Source organism: Leiobunum rupestre, chromosome 6 (assembly GCF_980474605.1).
Source record: "Leiobunum rupestre chromosome 6, qqLeiRupe1.1.hap1, whole genome shotgun sequence".
NCBI classification, from domain to species: Eukaryota; Metazoa; Arthropoda; class Arachnida; order Opiliones; family Sclerosomatidae; genus Leiobunum; species Leiobunum rupestre.
Window position 1 is genome coordinate 45,327,733 of NC_143389.1, and position 18,885 is coordinate 45,346,617.

At 37.9% G+C, this 18,885-nt stretch overlaps 1 protein-coding gene across 3 annotated transcripts in view; it reads right to left on the reverse strand.

Annotated features, from left to right (window-relative positions):
* Positions 1-18,885, reverse strand: part of LOC149941135 (multiple PDZ domain protein-like) — a 322,502-nt gene that overhangs the window by 274,199 nt on the left and 29,418 nt on the right. For all 3 annotated transcript variants that reach the window (XM_090176997.1, XM_090176996.1, XM_090176998.1), the window contains exons 6-7: positions 15,134-15,470; positions 14,924-15,058 (exon numbers count right to left, since the gene is read on the reverse strand). In XM_090176997.1, coding sequence (XP_090033123.1) covers positions 14,924-15,058; positions 15,134-15,470 — 472 coding nt within the window. The remainder of the gene's footprint in view (positions 1-14,923; positions 15,059-15,133; positions 15,471-18,885) is intronic.

The window sequence follows — 18,885 nt, forward strand, 5'->3', positions numbered from 1 at the left end:
AAACCATTTCCGAGAGCATCCATTAATTTTTTTTACCGTAGCAAATGCTGTTGAGAGAGCATTCACCATTTCCTTCGTTTAATGGTTAAGCCACAGAAATAGGAGGCTAAAGCCTTCCTCCAACGTAACTATCGGCAAATTTCGAGCACCTTGATCTATAATCATTTATTTCTCATTAGTACAAATAGATTGTTTTTCGAAAAATGTCAGATTCTATTTCCGTTTCCTCGCTGTTTTCCGTTTGTTCGCGTGTTTTTTCGTGCAAAACAATAACTTTCAAGGTGGTTATAGAGTTATAGGCAATACCGATTTATATTGGACCTTTTTGTTATCGTTACCAAATATAATAGTGATGTCAGAGACAGGGTGTTCGCTAAGAAACGAACTATTCGTTCCTTGCTCGAGGTTGTGGCCTGTGTTCGTTGTCATGGTAACGCGTTTAGTTCGGTCGTGACATTAAGACGGCCATGGTGGTCACGTGCTTAGCTCAGCGAATCGCGCAAATTTTGGCCTCGTGATCTGTATGAAATAATGTCATAGCTACGAGCAGAAGTAAATGAACCGAAGTTATTGAAATAGCGCTCAGAATTGGAAGGCGTTTTCCTTATGAAAATTATGAGAAAATCGAATTAAGTAAAAGCTAATTTCCAACCCCGTCTTTTGAGGCGATAAATTGCACTTGGGAATTGTTGGTATGGCTACTTCTATGTTTAAAAAATGGTTTCATAAAAACAAAAACGTTTTTTTTTCGGCCTAGGAGCGCACAAAATTTCAAATTCGAGGTTAAAATGTAACTTCATAAGGAAAACGCCTCCAACATGGGAAGTATATAAGTCTGATAACTTCGGTTCATTTACTTCTGCTACGACTTAATAGGTAATAATCTGTTTTGCACAACTTAGAAATTTTCAGGTCACAACCACTGCGTTTAGCGCTTGGTTCCAATTAGAATAGGGTTCCAAGGTTGGCATATAACCAGCCATACCGGTTATAGCCACCTGGTTAAAACCGGTTATAGCCACTTGAAAAAATCCGGATTTTTTTGGCTTTTTAAAAAAAAATTACAATATAAATATTTTAGTAAATTAATAGTTTTTATTTAGAAATTTAGTTTATTTTTTGTTTCATATTTAGAAACCAGTTTACTTTGGCCAGTTTTTCGGTCGGTTTAAAGTTCGAAAGTTCGCTGCCTCGGTTCTGTCGGTGCGTCATACACAAAAACTGGGGGGAATTTCCCGAGGAAATCAAAAGAATTCAGTTATTTTATATAGTTATTTCGCTTTATTTGTTTAGTTTCTTATTTACGACAATAACTGCAGACAATTTCTACTTAAATAAGTAAAAGGTACTGGTTATATTTTAGCCAGTTATAACCGATAAAAACCGGTTATAGCCAATTAAAACCACTGGTCTGGATTTTTTCAATAAAAGCCGGTTTTTTTCCAACCCTGTAGGGTTCCCTTCACATTTTAAGTCAAAATGGCTTTGACATCACCTAATCGAGGGGATAGTCACTCCGCGTAATCGGTGTACAGGCCATCTGACAGTGGTTAGCCCCTCGCACCTAATTCGACCAAAACGAAGCCTATAAATTAAACTTTAAAGGGATTAGAACCGAAGGTATTTGGGGTGGCTTTAGATATTTCTGGCGCTGGTTAGTGATTTCTTGCTCAAATTGTGACGGGATCTTCCATAAAGAATGCGTTGAGGTTATATTCCCTTCAAAAACAAGTCGGAAAAAATTAGCTCGGTTCCAGCTCTAGCACTCTTACACTTCAACAAGAATAATCTCCAGGATGACAAACTTAAGAGCTTACAAATCAAAAACTACTCTAGGAAGTTGAAATTTTCGAGACACATTCTTTAAGGAGGAACACACAAGGAAATTAAATTTCAGATCACCTTGAACATTCTTTTCAGGGTCAAATGTTGCAACATTATCTCTGGACACTCGTTGCTTTTCGGTCTCGATTTCAATTAGAAAGTTGTTTCCAATCACATTTTATAGTACGCTCGGTTTAGGCCATTAGGATGCGCAAAGTGATTGCGAACAACTGAATACCAAAAGAGTTCTCGACCTTGAAGAAATAATCAAGGTCATTCAAAATTTTATTATTCAATAACCGATACACCAATTCCGTGACCTAAAAATATCAAAACTGTAGCAAAAACAGATTTAAAATTATTATCCTTGGGACTTTTTTTTCTAATAGACACCCTGTATAAAAATTTAAGATATAAAAGAGAAAACTTATTGCTTTTCCAATAATACAGAAACTTAATCTTTATGATTGAGCGGGAGGAAAACGGAAATGGAAAGATCAAAAGTTTAACGGATATGTTGGAGTTTATAAAAATAAACCATAAGGCGGAATTTCGTTTCTCAAGCTCGAATCAAATGGAAATACGTTTGAAGATCATCGAGACAGAAGCACGATGGCTCGGTCAATTCGACTATTGGAAAACAATATCAAAAGGAAATTACTTTTTAATAACCCGCGAAATGTTTTCATTCCAAAACTAAATTACTCTTCGTAGTGGCAATTTATTTCATCAATCTAAACATAAGTGTAAAAAATGTTTCACGAGGATATCCCGCGGGCAAGAGATAGTTCGTGAAACAGGGTTGCCACAAAATTTTCAGATTCAAATTCCCTGACCATTTTAACAGATTTTTCGCTGACTTATTAAGGCCAAAATTTTTCTTTTATATTTTACTTTTATCAGAAGTTAATATATTTAGATGAACTTATATTTCAGTAAAAAAGTTATTGCAATGTTGAAAAAATTAGCCAAACATTCAAAGAAATAAATGATAATCGCGGAATTTGTCATAGATCTAGAGTTAAATTACCTTCAAAAAGTGCCAAGATAAAATTGAATTCCTTGACTTGTCCCTGAATTTTTACCATTTCTTAAAATTCCCTGACATTTCCCTGACTTTTTAGGCCCATTTTTAAATTCCCTGACATTTCCCTGACGTGTGGCAACCCTGTGAAATGTCTCGCGGCTAGATGGCGCTAGGTGTTATAAAATACGGCGGCGAACCAACACCCATAATGACTAACACGTCTAAGGTCTAAATAAGAAAATTCAAAATGAGTAATTGAAAGGCACCCGCTTCAAAATGAAACGAACCCTTTCGAAAAGTTTATTTTAACTCTTAACAATCTGCTTCGGCAAAAGGAACATTTTATTAAAAAATAAAACATTTGGCTTCAAAACGAGAGTTTTAATTAAAAAAGTTTCAAAGAAAAAATTGCAACGCACGCTCGCGAATAACTCCTAATTAGATTCCTTCAAAAATGAACTATAGCGCGAAGAAAATAATTTTTCCTTCTTAAAAGAAAACTGAAACTTTTCTTTCTCGTCGTTTCATAAATAATAAATAGCGATAAAAAACTAGCTCTGAATAATTAAATTACAGTTTTGCTTAAGATAAAGCCTTTGAAATTAACCGCTCGAGGTATACCACGCCTCCCCCGTTTTCTCGCGCACAAATTCCAATCTACTCGCGGCTCATTAACATTTTTATACCGCGTACATCAAACTAGCGTTAATTTAAATTGACGCGTTTCTCAATATAGATTTACTGGTAAGGTTGGTCCGGAGGGAATTTCTTCCGCCAGGGGGCCCGATGAATAAGGTCGAATCTCAACGTCAAAGGCCTGAAGTAGCGTCGAAGGCATCCTCCATACGTTGCGAAGACGCGCCAATCAACAAAAGCGGGTCTAGGGACGAACGTCAAAACACGATTTTCAGGAAAAACTCTGGAGGCTGAGGTGGAAAAGATGGGGTTAGCCATCGCTAATAAGGGCGCGCTTAAGTTGGCCGTAAAAGTTTGGCAAGAGGAGGACGCCAAGATGAGTTATGGTAGTTGTACGTTGTTGGGACTATTTCCCTCAGAGCGGCAAAAAGAAGAGCGAGTGAGAAAATGAAGGATACGCCCAAACTGGGAAAGGGAGCGGAGGGTGAAGGGAAATATTGGCCCGCTAGTGCCCCTCCAGCGAGCGCGTGTCATTACGGTGACGGATGCTGCTAATAAACAATGTATGTGGCCAGCAGCGAGACTCTTCCCTTCCACTCTCACCAGCCATTCCTCGAATTTCGCAGCGGCCCAACTACTCCAGTCAAGGGTCAGTAGATATTTCACGAAAAAGCCACTGTTTTAAACATAGGATGGATTCTGCCAGGGAATTCACACGCCTTTAAAAAATCATTTCTAACATAGGATAAACATTGCCGTAACCGGTTCGCAATTATAATAGGTGTATTGATAAGACCATTTTTTCGGTAGAATTAAAATCACGTAATTTTTAACAAATATCTATATAGCACCCGTCAGTGTTGCCACAATTTTTAAATCATTATTCAAATTCAGTTTAGAGATTTTCCCTGACTTTTTAGGGCAAAAATTAGACAATTTTTACCTTTACATTTTACTTGTTAATGAATTTATTCCAACTTATATTTTAGTATGAAGGTGAGTCTTTGGTTTCCCGGATCATTTAAGAGATTTTCCCTGACTTTTCACAGGGTTCGTACAAAATTTTCGGATTTAAAATACCTGACTTATCCAGGTTATCGCCGACTATTTTTGGGCAATATCCATGACCTATTTGGTAATATTTATGGTAATTTTTCGTAGATAAAATACAAAGTGGAACACTTTTTTTTAAATATCAGAAACTTAATTATAATGTATAACAACATACTGAGAGCGTCTCTCTCCTCTCTCGGGAAAAGGTGCAAGACATGAGCCCCCAAGAGAAAATACCTCATTTTTATCTACGATGCAAAGTTTGTTGACTAATAAAACCCCCGACTTATCACGATTTTATTTAAATCCCTGACCCCCCCCCCTCAATTTGAGAATCCCTGACTTATCCAGGTTATCAAGGATATCCAGGTTCCGTACGAACCCTGTTTTAAGGCAAAAATTAGAAAATTTTTATTTCATATTTTATTTGTTAATGAATTTATTCCAACTTATATTTTACTATAAAGGTGACTCTTGGGTTTTCACTTAAGAAGTTTTTTATTACAACGTTATAACTAGTCATATAAGTTATCACCGCAAAACCTTTCACGTTAAAATTATACTCCCAGACTTCTTATTTAGAAATTCTTAAAGCTTCCAGATTTTTTAGGCCCTATTTCCAATTCCCATATTTCCCTGAATATCGGCTTATAAGAATATATCGCTAAATATTCGAGTATAAATTTAATTTGAACCAAGAAGCTTGTTACGGATAGAGCGAGAATAATCTAGGTGCATTAAAAATTCGGTATAATTTGGGCAATTTACTTAAGGATAGTTGCGTGGTATACAACCTACGTGCACTATAGGAAACTGGAAACAGCCTAAGGAAAGGTACCTACCAGAAAGGCGCTGATCGAAATCTTCGTATAAGGTATTGAGGTTCATAAAATACACAGAGTCGGGTAAACATATCCCGGATATCTAGGAGCGACTTAGCGGAGAATGATCCGAGGGAAACGCAAATTTCTTACCCCTTTTCTATTACCCCCCCCCCCTTCCACCGTGGAAAATAAATAGGCTGGCAATTAAGGAGGATAATTAAAACCCAATTAAAGCGAGATTAGACAGTGAGAGAGAGAGAACGCGCGATTATATAGATGGCCATCTGTTATCGGGCCTGTTGAAAATTTGATAGGCCATGAAAATATTGATATAACCTCTTCGGATAATCTTGAGAAAGCTCGGCTTCGTTCGCCTTTGAATATCGTCATCTTCTCAATCCATCCATCGACCTCCGTCTTGCCAAAACCCGAGTTATCATCCTTCAACCTTAAGTAGCCGCGGACGGAAAACTAATCAAGCAATCCCATCATCGTAAGCCAAGATAGAAGGAAGGCTGGACGTCCAATGAAACGGGACCGCGACACCGTAACCCGATAGCATCGGCCAAGGTTGCCCGTAGCCAGTCTCGAAAACTACCTTCTCCGTTTCTCCGCGAATGAGACGAGCGTCAGTTTCGAGTTACCGGGGTTAGGGAACGTACCCCATATTGAGTTACCGGAATGCCACTCGAGGAAATTCAACCACGGGTCCGCGGACCAGATTTTCCGCCGCGTCGCCGTGGTTCCCAAACTTCGCGTTGGGTATGTACGAAAAGTAAAATCCAATCGACTATAAATATTAATTTCTATTAAAACAAATTTTCTAGGGATAAAAAAAAAGCAATTTAAAAGAGAGTTGGGGGAGGGTAAGTAACTCCCGAAACGGGTGAAATCAATTTCTTGCTCCAGCGATTGAAGACTTCAAATTTGCTCACTAGGGTTCGCCACCGTATTACGAAAAAATTGCTACGCTCTCGGTTTTAAAGCGAGAGACCCTCGACAGTATAAAGGGATACTGAAAATAAGGTACGAGCTGCGTACCCGGTTTCGTCACGAAACGAAAGGCGAGGTCACGTTTTGGTAAAATAACGCGAAGGAAATTTCAAGTCTCGAGAGGATTAAGTTATGAAATTGCTTCGAGAAATATACTCCTGGAAACCGTTATTTTTATTGTAAAGATCGGTAAAGGGTAATATTGGATTTTCCGCGTATTATCAAATACGAAACCCAGCGAGAGCAAATAAATATTTCGCAAGGATTTGTAGTCGAGGGCGGGGTTTAAAACGCACGTTCCTATTATTAGAATTTTAAATCAAGAAGAGCCATTCTCACTATATAAAGCGTAAAGCCGTTTCGCGAAACGATATTGATTAGCTCAGTTAGGTAGGACCGCCATCTACAGGCCGAAATGACAACTATTCGATTTTATAATTTTAACAATAATTTTCTAAGAGAAAGAGAACGCCTTATTAAAGCTTTAGATAGCCCTATAGCCCATTAAAAACTAAAACTTATGGCGAAAACCGCATCAAAAAATATTGAGTGGTTAATTTTTAATAAAAAAAAGAAATTTCGGGAAATCGAAAAGCGCGCGTCCGCCGCGACACCTGGTGAGAAGTCGGTGAGACAGAAAAACAACGTAAAAACGACGCGAAAAATTTGTTTTGCACGCGCGGCGCGTTCCAGTTATAAGAGACTTAAGCCTAAATTGCGCGATTTTAAAAGTTAGGATAGTTCGCAAATCGCTCATACGGGGCTAGGGGCGCTGGCGGTAGCCCCTAAGATGGCGGCGAAAATTCAAACCCAAACACCTGGCGTTATTTTTCGTTTCAACTTTTTGGGCCAAAAGCTATTTTTTCAAGACCAAAAAAAGGTACGTGTTAGTATATTGAACGTCTTGTTAATCTTTTGATACGGAAATAAGGCCATATTTGGAAAAGCTTGGCAGTTCCCCTTTAATAATAAACCTAATTAGAAGCCGGAGATATTTTCTATTTTCGATTCGAAAATGATCTTATGCTATCGATTACCGCGGGAATTGGGAACGGGATCTGAAGAATATTTTCTTTGGCGGTTTCCAACGTTCCAAGAGGGACAAAATAGAAAACGGAACGTGATGGAATAGCGAATGGCAAATACAATAGAATCATTGGCGAATCAAGATGCGTGGCGCGTAGAGAAAAACGGGCAGCTCGAGATCTCCGAAAATTCAAAATAGATCCCGCGTACAATTTTCGGGGATGAAAAAAATAAGTGGAGCGTGAAAACAAAGCGAAGAGAAAACCTTCGAGGCATTCGACTTTACGGATAGGAGCCGCTTTTAAAGAAACCGTATATAAATAGCGATATTTTTTCCTTCTATCCGGGAACTTTCCACTCGAGATTTACATGATTCGCGATGCGAACGAAAATACGTTACCTGAGAGCAAAAGTCAAGTAAGTCGAGATACGTGACTATTGAAAGAAATTCAAAAAAAGAATCCACGAGTGTTTTTAAATAAAGGTGACTCAGTACCAAATTTTCAATATATATTTTCACTCTATTTTTACCCATTTTCTTTATTAGATTATCATTGTTATTACGCTAGATTTTTAACTTAAAACTGGTTTTTCTCAAATGGGTTTTTCAGACTTGCTTGACTCTTGCTCTAAGCATGGGCCAAATAATGATAAATCCAGGACATGACTATGCGAAAAACCCGTCCAACAGCACTAACACCCGACCACTATTGCCCCCTATTGGGAAAAATGCGCGATCACGGACCTACGTCATTTTGGGGGCATATTTTTTAGGGGCATTTTAAAAAAATAATACACGTGGTCGTCGTAGTAAATATCCTAGAATATTTATTCACAGTTATCACATATAGTGTGGTTATTAATGTAAGTACTTATTTTTATACGTACTAAGTTCATAATTAGTATAATCAAAAGGTCTTATGCTACTTTTGGTATGGGTCATTCCATGACAAAACGACCTAGTTTTTTTTAATTTTAACACCCGACCCCTTTCGATTTCGCCAAAATTTTGTATACAAGGTTTTTTGGGCTTAGGAAAACGATTTTGACAGTTTCATAACGATCGGTTCAGCCGTTTACGAGATACAGCATACGCGTTTTTTCAAAAGTTCGCCTTGACCCCCTAAATGTTTTCTAGTATATCTTATGACATAATTATCGCAAAATCACATGTAATACCTCATTTTAAAGACAATGCGCACCCTAATATGAATATTTAATCAGAGTTGTCATTTGACGTAAATGTCATTAAAATCTGGGCCTTTAAATAATTTGACCTTTGACCTTGCCCAGACACCTCAGTCGTAGGTCAACGATTTTAGCATTTTTAAAATTCCCACTATCGAATACATAATAATCACTCAAAATCTCAAAGTAATATTTGTAGTTTTCGAGATATTAATTTTTGAAATTTACCCCACCACACACAAAATGAAATACCAAAACCATTTATTTTTATAGTTTACACACCAATTAATTTTTTATTTACACAAAACAGCTTAAACTTCTTTATACATGGAAAAGGCTTTGGTAATTTTATTTTTATCGTGTTCTTTGATTTGATAGCCTTTCGAATTTGGTAAACCTACAAGAATTTCAATTGCACATAGAACATTTTCACTTGACACCCAACTGCTATCGATCCTTCTGGGCCATGTGTATTTGTCCGAAATACCAGGGGGACGCAAAAAGTTTACAAAGAAGTCTCCAAACTCTTCTGATACTTCCTCAATTAATCCAACGTAAAGTTGGCCTTTGTAGACGCTGGCTACCAAATTTCCCACTTTAAAGTTTTCAGCCTCTTGATTTCGAGTATCTGACAATTCTAAAGTCGAAACCTTAACTGTGGTTAGCGAATCGTCATTAGATAACGGAGAAACCATGATTTCATTTAACGATTTCGGAACGAATTTATGAAACCCTCGAGTTCCTTTTACTGTTATGGCTTTAGAAAACCTTTCTTTTAAAAGTTCCTTTTGTCGCTCAATTTCTTCGTTTTTAACATAGATGAACTTGATATTTTCGAAGTTTGATAGGCAGAAATTAAACATATCTGTTGGAGTCAAAATCTGTCCAGTCACTGGTCGCTGAAGACTGACTCTTGCTGTTTTACGCTTCACTGTTCCGCCAATTCCGTCACAAGGTCCCTTGCCATGAGATATGGCAAAAAAATGCCATTCAGCGTCCAAACCAAAATCTTGTTTGTGGCAACAGAGATTAGAAAAGTTGTATTTGTTTTTATACTGTCCAGCACATCCATCCGTAAAATAAATTAGCTTTCTAACATTAGGAACATGTGTTTTTATATTTGGAATTAGATAAGTTAAAAAACTGTGAACAGTATTGGTTGTATGTGTTCTGGTATCACTGATAATACAAAAATTTAAGTGGTTAAATTCTCCGTTTTCGACTACCCTGAAGTAGATTACGAAGGGATGCACTGTCGCTTGAGAATTGTCCCAATGGAACCCTTGTGATTCGTCTTGAATTACGAAGGAATAGTTCTCCGCAAAATCACCGAGAACAATTACGTCACCAGGTTTTAGAGTTTTTTTGAGGTTTTTAAGATAATTAGATTGCGACTTAGATGTGTAATGATGACGCGTTAGTTCAAGTAGTTTAATGGCCAAAGAGTCGAAAAAGTTTTCAACACTCTCGCTCAAGGTCATGAGCTTTGTGCTGTCAGTTGTCACCCATTGCATGAACTTTATATTTTCAAAATCTTCTAAAAGGTTCGTTAAATATTCATTTTCAAGTAGACCATTTTTCCCAGGACAGTCCTTGCACACCCTCATCATACAATTCCTGTTTTGAGTGTCACACACGGTGAGCGCCATGAAATCGATATCACATTTTAAAGGACAAGGAGACGGTAGAGCTGATATCATTAGCTTGACATTTTGGTGATAGGTGCAGACACACACTGAATGTGTACCTGACGAACCTGCTAATACACACCAAGGTGGTCGTAGATAACAAAATGACGAAAATCCTAACGTCAAATCATGCTCTTCCTTGAATTTGTTATAGAGCTCTCTCAGGTTCAGCAGTACAAGCCTCTTTTGATGATGTTCTTTTTGACCTGTCTCGTGGTTTCTAACTGACACAAACTCCTTTTGTCCAGGTGTCATACGACTGTTATCGTCATTTTCGTAAAATTCAACGACCTTTGATTTAACGTCTTCGGTCAATATTAATCCCTTCGATTGTTTCTCTGGTAGCGAAAGAATTCCTTGACTAGATTTAAGATTCCTGCTTCGTTTGACCATGTATTCTGGTGCTCCAAATTCCTCCATTGTGCGTTGTATTCCAAATGGTGACAAGGTCAGGATCTGAAGCTTTTCGCCGTATGATGTCTTGGAGTTATTGAATTTCTCTCTCAGTTCGTTCAAAATATTCTCATATAATCGATGTTCTTCGAGCTTTCTAAAAACATCGTCCGTAACCATATTATCGTCTGTTTCATCAAGAGAAATTTCCATTGACTCTTCTAATTTGCGTTTCAATGAATTGTTCACAGCGTTTAACTTAGTCCTGCTTAGAATTGTTTTTTGGCGAGATGACAAACCTTCTGTACAAAAGTTAAAAAATATATGTATTTATATATGTATACATATATAAATTCTTTCAAATTGAATATATTTCTTACTTCTTTTAACAGGAGATTCTCCCAAGTTTATTAGAGTTTCGTTAACTGCCACTAAAGCTATAGCTTTGTCGTCTTGCGTCGCATCTCCCGATGAACAAGGTTGACTAAATGAAAAAGAATCGCTTTCTTGTGATTCTTGTGCAGTGTGAACTTCTGAAACGTCCAACTGTATTTGGAGTTCATCCTTTACTTTTTTTCCAGCAGACATAAAACACTGGATGCACAACTTATTTCCAGCGATAACTTCAATTCCTCGTAACTTTAATTTTTTGAACAAATCCAATGAAATAGTTTTTAGTCCACTCTTTCTTTCAGCGTCGTGAGTCCCAAAAGGATTCATACACTTCTTTTGACTCGTTGAATACCTTTTCATAAAAAGTTCTTCATGGTGACGACATATGTTTCTTATTTTGGACATAGGTATAGCTGTTCGGCTGCTAAGAACTAATTTGTCATCCTCGGACAGATGGTTGTTGATACCAACTGTTTTCGAAAGTGTTTGCAAATGACATTTACTACTGTCTCTCCAAAACGAACAATTTCGATCCATTTCAGGGCTTTGTTCGAGAATATACAGTTAAATAAATTCTATTTCGCTACTCAATTATCGCTGTTAATATATTTAACTACTCAATTATAACTATTATATATTAAAAAGATATTAAAACATTTTTACGTTATTAAAAACGTAATCGATATGACTAAGAGCAATATTGGGTTTTCTTGAGATATCTAGCACATTTCCATTTTAGGGTGCAGTAAGATGCGCTACAATAATATTGAACGCCAGACTATACTAAGGACAAGCAATTTAGTGATGTCTTCTGTCTACAGATAACATGCAAAACTAAAAATAATATGTAAATAACTCAACTTAATTTAAGAATTAGTGTATTTGATATTCTAAACTCAAAATTACCAAAATAATAATATTTTTAATTTATTTAGTAGGTCAACTAGTTTCGTGTATAAAATAGCATTTTCATTAATTTGAGGGGTAAATTTCAAAAATTAATATCTCGAAAACTACAAATATTACTTTGAGATTTTGAGTGATTATTATGTATTCGATAGTGGGAATTTTAAAAATGCTAAAATCGTTGACCTACGACTGAGGTGTCTGGGCAAGGTCAAAGGTCAAATTATTTAAAGGCCCAGATTTTAATGACATTTACGTCAAATGACAACTCAGATTAAATATTCATATTAGGGTGCGCATTGTCTTTAAAATGAGGTATTACATGTGATTTTGCGATAATTATGTCTTAAGATATAGTAGAAAACATTTAGGGGGTCAAGGCGTACTTTTGAAAAAACGCGTATGCTGTATCTCGTAAACGGCTGAACCGATCGTTATGAAACTGTCAAAATCGTTTTCCTAGGCCCAAAAAACCCTGTATACAAAATTTGGGCAAAATCGAAAGGGGTCGGGTGTTCTGTGGCAGGCGTTTTGTCATGGAATGACCCGTATAATAAATATAATTATATAATATTAAACATATACTTTCCAAGACTTGTTAAAATTAATCTAAAAATGAGGGGCCAATATGGCAGGATTTTCGAATTACAACCGCCACTTATTTCCGAATTCCGACTTAGTCAACACAAGATGGCGTCCGGGAAACCGGAAATTTCTACTTCATTTTGCTCCCAATTTTTTATTTGCTCCTTTCCCCCCCACCCCTACTAAAATGGCCGCCTGTTACTTTTGGTGGATAACCGATTTAGTACGTGTGAAGGTACCAGAGTCATGTCCTGGATTTATCATTATTTGGCCCATGCTCTAAGGTAGCGTGGATAATACGCCTATAGAAACTGTGGCCTATACGGACTGAACGAGCTTTACAAGATCGAAAGCCCGACCAATACGGATACCAAATATATTCTCAGGAGCGGAACTTTAAAGCTTCATTACTTCGTATAAATAACTTTCGAGATACGCGTATACTCTAGAAGGAGATATGACTGCCGGCGTAGTACTACCCCAAAAAATTCCTCTAAGAAAAATGTACGGCTAGCAAACAACCCTTTAGGCTAGTTTACTATGAATCATCTTTAATTGAGGTCGAAATATTTCAATTTAGTTTGTAGACCACGGTTATTCAACTAGGGTTAACGTAGGACCCAAAAAATGCGAAATGCCCAAACGTATTTTTAGTAAGAAAGGAACGCCTGATACCACACTTCAATAGAACTATCGACAGAATAAATCGATCGGCTGTGGAAGGCGCGATAGAGCGCCATCTTTGGGAATGTTCCGGCGTTAAATTAAATTTGATTTATACGATTGCAAAATGAACGGAATTAAGTGGTTTCAACACTAATATTCCGTAATATAATGGGGATGTTCGAATTCACTAAGGGCCCAAATTATAATCAAATATCACTCGTATTTATTGATTGGAAAGACAGGAAGGAATTGTCTCAAAACGATCAATAGTTGGTGGGGGAAGAGGGATTATTGATTGAGTCAACACTAGAATCCGCCCTCTATCACCCATTATATTTCTGAGACACGATTATTCATACTTTTGATGATTTTAAACAGAATCCTTTCATAATTTCATTACAACGATACGGGTAGTTAAATACGGTTTATTTTGGAAATTAAAGTCCCCGCGTAAGGCAATACGATCCGTCGATCATTCTGAGCCCCGATCTATAAACTTTACAAGATGGCACAGCCACAATAGCAGCCTCTTCCTCCTAGCACTTTTTTAACCCCTTTGATTAAAAACCGCGGCTTAGCACTGGCATAGGTAGATAGAGATAAGTAATATTTATATCGAGTGCCGTTGAAGAGAATTCGTCGATTCCCGGGGACCCCTGTATACCTATACGCCGTAATTTCCAAATGGGTGGGGGGGGGGGCTAAATATCCCCTTTTGATTAAAAACCGCGGCTCAGCACTGGAAAAGGTAGATAGAGATAACTAATACCAGAAGTAAATGAACCGAAGTTATCAAAATAGCGCTCAGATTCGGCGGGCGTTTTCCTTATGAAAATCGAGTCAAATATAAGCTAATTTCCATACCCGTCTTTTTAAGCTATAAATTGCACTTGGGAATTGTGGGTATAGCTATTTCTATGTATAAAAAATGGTTTCATAAAAACAAAAACCTTTTTTTTCGGCCTAGGGGCGGGCAAAATTTCAAATTCGAGGTAAAAATGTAACTTCATAAGGAAAACGCCTCCAACATGGGAAGTATAGCAGTCTGATAACTTCGGTTCATTTACTTCTGCTAATACCAATAGAATGACGCCGGAAATAAATTTATATCGAGTGCCGTTGAAGATAATTCGTCGATTTCCGGGGAACTATACAGACCTATAGCTTCCACTGTATTATTCACCACCACCGCATACATCAGAAGCGAAAATAACAGCATCTTCCCTGTATACTAGAGGAAGAGGCTAAAAAGCGCCAGTCCCTGCTTCCATAGCAGCGGCGTCATGCTACGACACAAAGGATCATCCACTTGTGATGAATGTTGAACAGTGTTAAATTATTTCAATATGACGCCTCGGGCACATTCGAGTTACTAAATTTAGATCCAAATAGATAGTATTGCTGTAGGACGGATAATAGTTTGCAAGTTCTCTCCCCACTGGTTTAAGGGGTTTCCCCCCCCCCCCCCCGAGATCTTGTTGATGTTAACGGTAATAGTTAGTGTGGGGAGCTGTTGGCTCGCGTGACATGAAGGGCTTGCCACCACCTACGCATTGTAACCCGGCCACCTAAATTAATGACTTTAAAAGTCGCTCGATGACTTATTAAAATAAGTGATACATTTGTTGATATTTAGCGTAATGTCTTTGCGCAAAATTGATCAAAATGAGACAAATATACCTATTTCAAGGAATAATTAAAAAACAAACGTAGTGACTCACCCTGTCAGCCACTCCGCCAGGAACGATAGTCTTGACCACGACTCCGGTACTCCTACCACCAATAATACCGAACCCAAGACCAGAACCATCGTTAACGAGTTCTACAGATTCTACTTGAGCCCATTCTGTCGTTAGCTATGGGATAAATTTTTAAAAGAAAGAGGTTATACAGTCGAAATTAGGAAAATTGAATATAAAACAAATACTTACCACCATATCTGTGGTGGGTTGAGTGGAAGTGTCGCTAAGTGTCGAAGGCGTTCTTTCGAGGCCGGAAATAGAGGGGGGAAGGGGCGGTTGAGTGGGGTCGCGAAGCTGCAGGTGGATGTCTTCGAGATTGGCTTCCTGCCTTTCAGTGACGTAGGGGGCGTTGCTGACGTCACCTCTGTCTTCTTCCAGGGGGAGGCAGCCGCCCCTGGCCACTATTAGCTCCACGAGACCTCTGGCTTGTTGAAGAATGCCTATGGCCTGTTGGTGAGAGATATTCGTGTCCAGGGGCTGACCGTCGATGGCCAGAATCTGATCACCTTCGTGAAGGCGACCATCCCTGCCAAAAACAAGAGAGACCCGAATGTCAGTTCAATTTTCGTAACAAAAATGTACCTCAAATAAGCCAATAATCGAAAGTACAAGCAAGGAAAAGTTTTATTGTGTTTGGAAGATAATAAAAGAGTTCATCTAGGATATGACTCAGACATCAAAATAACGAACAAATAAGAAAGACGAAATATTAATGGAGTAACCTATCGGCTATTTGAAACCAATAGATTCAATGTTATAGTAATATTTTCCTAAAATATAGTGGTTTTTATAATATTTGATACTGCTTTAATGATAAAGAGAAAAATAGGGGATGGATTTAATCCAGGGTTGGCAAAAAACCGGCTTTTTTTAAATTTAAAAATCCAGTATAGTTAAAACCGGTTGTAACCGGTGCACCGTGGCTTACACTGGTTAAAACCATTAATAAAAAATACTAAATTTTTTTATATCTAGCCCTCATTGCTCAAATTGCCCGATTTCAAAATTACGTTTTTGCGAGTGACAGTACCTTTACATTGTGAGGTATAGCACTTATTTACCCGCTTTTATACCCTAACATGGCGGCGTATTTTCACGCGCAAAACGAATTTGAAGATCCCCTAATTGCTTATATCTAGCTCTCATTACTCGCGACAAAAAGTGAAAGTTAAGTTTTAGTTTTTTCAATATTTCTAATTCATTTCTCAATTTGTTTAATAAAAAAAGTGGTCTTAACTGTGGATTTTATTCGGTGGTAAAGCCGGTTTAAATCAGGGTGGTTTAAACCAGTCTCGCTGGCTCTTACCAACCCTGATTTAATCAGACTTCTTTAATTTCTTATTTGTTTTTCGGATAATATAAACATATTAGATACAATTACAATTCAAAATTTTAACAAATGTTCAAAATGAAAACAGTCGACGTGAAGACACATTTCAAGTCTGTAAGTGAGGTTCCCGCGAACACGGTTTTAATTTTCAACAGTGATTTCGGCAAAAGCACGTCGATCTTGTTTTTTAAGCCGTCCTAAGATGTTGGTTCAGTCTCGTACATCTAATTTTTCACGTATCCCCATAAGAAATAGTCCAGTGGAGTTAAATCTGGTGACCCAGGACGCCAAAGGGCTCTCTCTCCCAATCCAACGGGTAGGAAATTGGTCATCTAACCACTGACGACCAACAATGGCCTAGTGCAGTGGTGCACCTTCGAGAGGGAGAAATCTATTTAGTCGAAAGACCCTTCAAGGTCAGTCTAAAGAAAATTAAGATAGCTTATTCCCGTCAGGGTTTCGTCGAAGAAATACGGACCAACAACTTTATTTCCAATAATTCCTCCCCAGTTCCATCGCACCTCAATACCATTCTCAAGCTTATAGGACAGTCATGTTTAAGTTAAAATCTTTTATTGGACCATGGTGCCAAATGTTTCATTTGGTCTAAGCCATAATTTTGAACATGGTTATTACCAATACTCTCCGCGTAATAAGTAATTTGGCCAAAGCAATATAATTTTACTCTATATTAACTTTGGATTGTATTTTACGGTCCCATTTTAAGACCTACGACTTTTTAAAAAAATAAAAACTTTCTACTCTAATCGGGTAAAAGTTCACAAACCAGTTTAGTTCGTATTGCGGGGAAAATGAAAACCAGGGCCTGAGAGACAATCTACATTTCAATCTAGCACCTTAAAAACATGAGCTCGGATTTTACGTCGGAACTGCAATAAAACGTAATGGCTCTAGCTATATAAAATAATGGGCTAATCGCGAAATTAAGATAAGGAAACGTAAAATATATTTAAAACGGAAACTCGGAGCGGCGGCCAACCCTATAAAGTGAAATTTATTCGCTTCCCCAATCCCCATCGCAATCACATTACGCGAACATCGCCCTCTCTCGGAAAAAATATACGAAAGTAAATAAAAGTTGGAACTCAAACTCCAATATTTCACAGACGTTAGGGGGAGATATATAGTTGACTCGAATAAAAAGATGAAGTAGGAAAAACATTAGTGTAATGTTGATATAGGATGGGGGGAAATTCGAAATGGATTCCGAAATGATCTAAAGTTTGTTCGATGTAGCTTTTACATTACGCCATTACCTCTATAGCGGAAGGTCAGTGTCGGCCCGTTAACCCCTCACACCCTAACTTCTGAGCCATGGCCATCTTGCCCAATTTCTCGCGAAGCCTTACAGGGTTAAATAGAGGTTTATTCGTAGATTTTAGAAGTCACCCGCATTTGACCAAGCTGCCAGCTAGGAGCAAAAAACACAGCACCCCACAGCAGGAGAACGCAACCCGTCAAAAGTCGTGGTTTTTACCTCTCCGAGGATACTTTGTACCCTGGAGGGGTATTACAATCACCGTGTCTGTCTGTGGGTCTGTCCGGGCTGCATTTTCCGTGCAAAGGGTAATCACTGCGTACCCAGTTTCTTAGAATCAGGGAAAAGTTTTTCACAAAACCGCCCTCTTTTTGTCATTGGGTGTAGTATAATTTTTTAATCGGCTGGGATTCGAACCCGAGCCCTCTTGCACGACAGGTGAGCGTTCTACCGCAGAACCACGGATACAGTTACGCTTCACTGAAAATTTAAAAACTCTTCCGAGGAGAGGTATATTTTGGCTTGCCAACTTGTTCTTGCGTACAGTTTTCATTGGTTAGACGCTTTAGTACCTGCTGCCGTCGGGAGAGGAAAATTCGGAAATTGTCTTCCCCCCAGCCCGCAAAACATTCAGCGTAGAGGTTCGTCCAATGAAATTTGTACACAACACTGCCATAGCGTGTTTAAAGGCTAGCTGCGTTCTCCTTGTGCCAGTCTGCCAGATAATATAGACATTTTATATCCCGTTTCTTTTTGTCTGGTAATTTTATATTTTTTATTTCCCGAGAAGGTAAATGGACTTAGAAAGATAGAGGCTCCAGGTAGCCGAATAAAGTCGGGTCAAGGTTCGCTATTAGGCGAAATAAAGGCCGATAAAAGGTGGGGTAGTAGGAGCGTCATCATTTTATGCCTTCGCTAGAGCTACAATTTTCCTTTTACCGGGACTATAATAGCGCTGACGGCGGGGTCAAAAACAAACAGGGTTGATCCCATTAAGGGGAAAAAAGAACGTAAAACATTTTCCATCAAGATTATTACGACTTTTTCATTGCTGGGAAAAACTATTCGAAGGTCGCGTCCCCATTTGACAAATATTTAGCCGTGCCTAATATGAACTTTGTACAGGCGCTTAAATTGGTAAACGGTGTAGTGTGTATACATTATAGAGAGTCAAATAACTACACCAATTAGATTAATCGGAAGTAAATACCAGAAATAATTTAAAAGAAGTTTATTTGGACCATTTTTTAAAAAAGGTTCCTTTTTACGATTAATATTTAAAAGATTACCTGTTTTGATATCTTTATATTAAAACTACCAATTAAACATTTT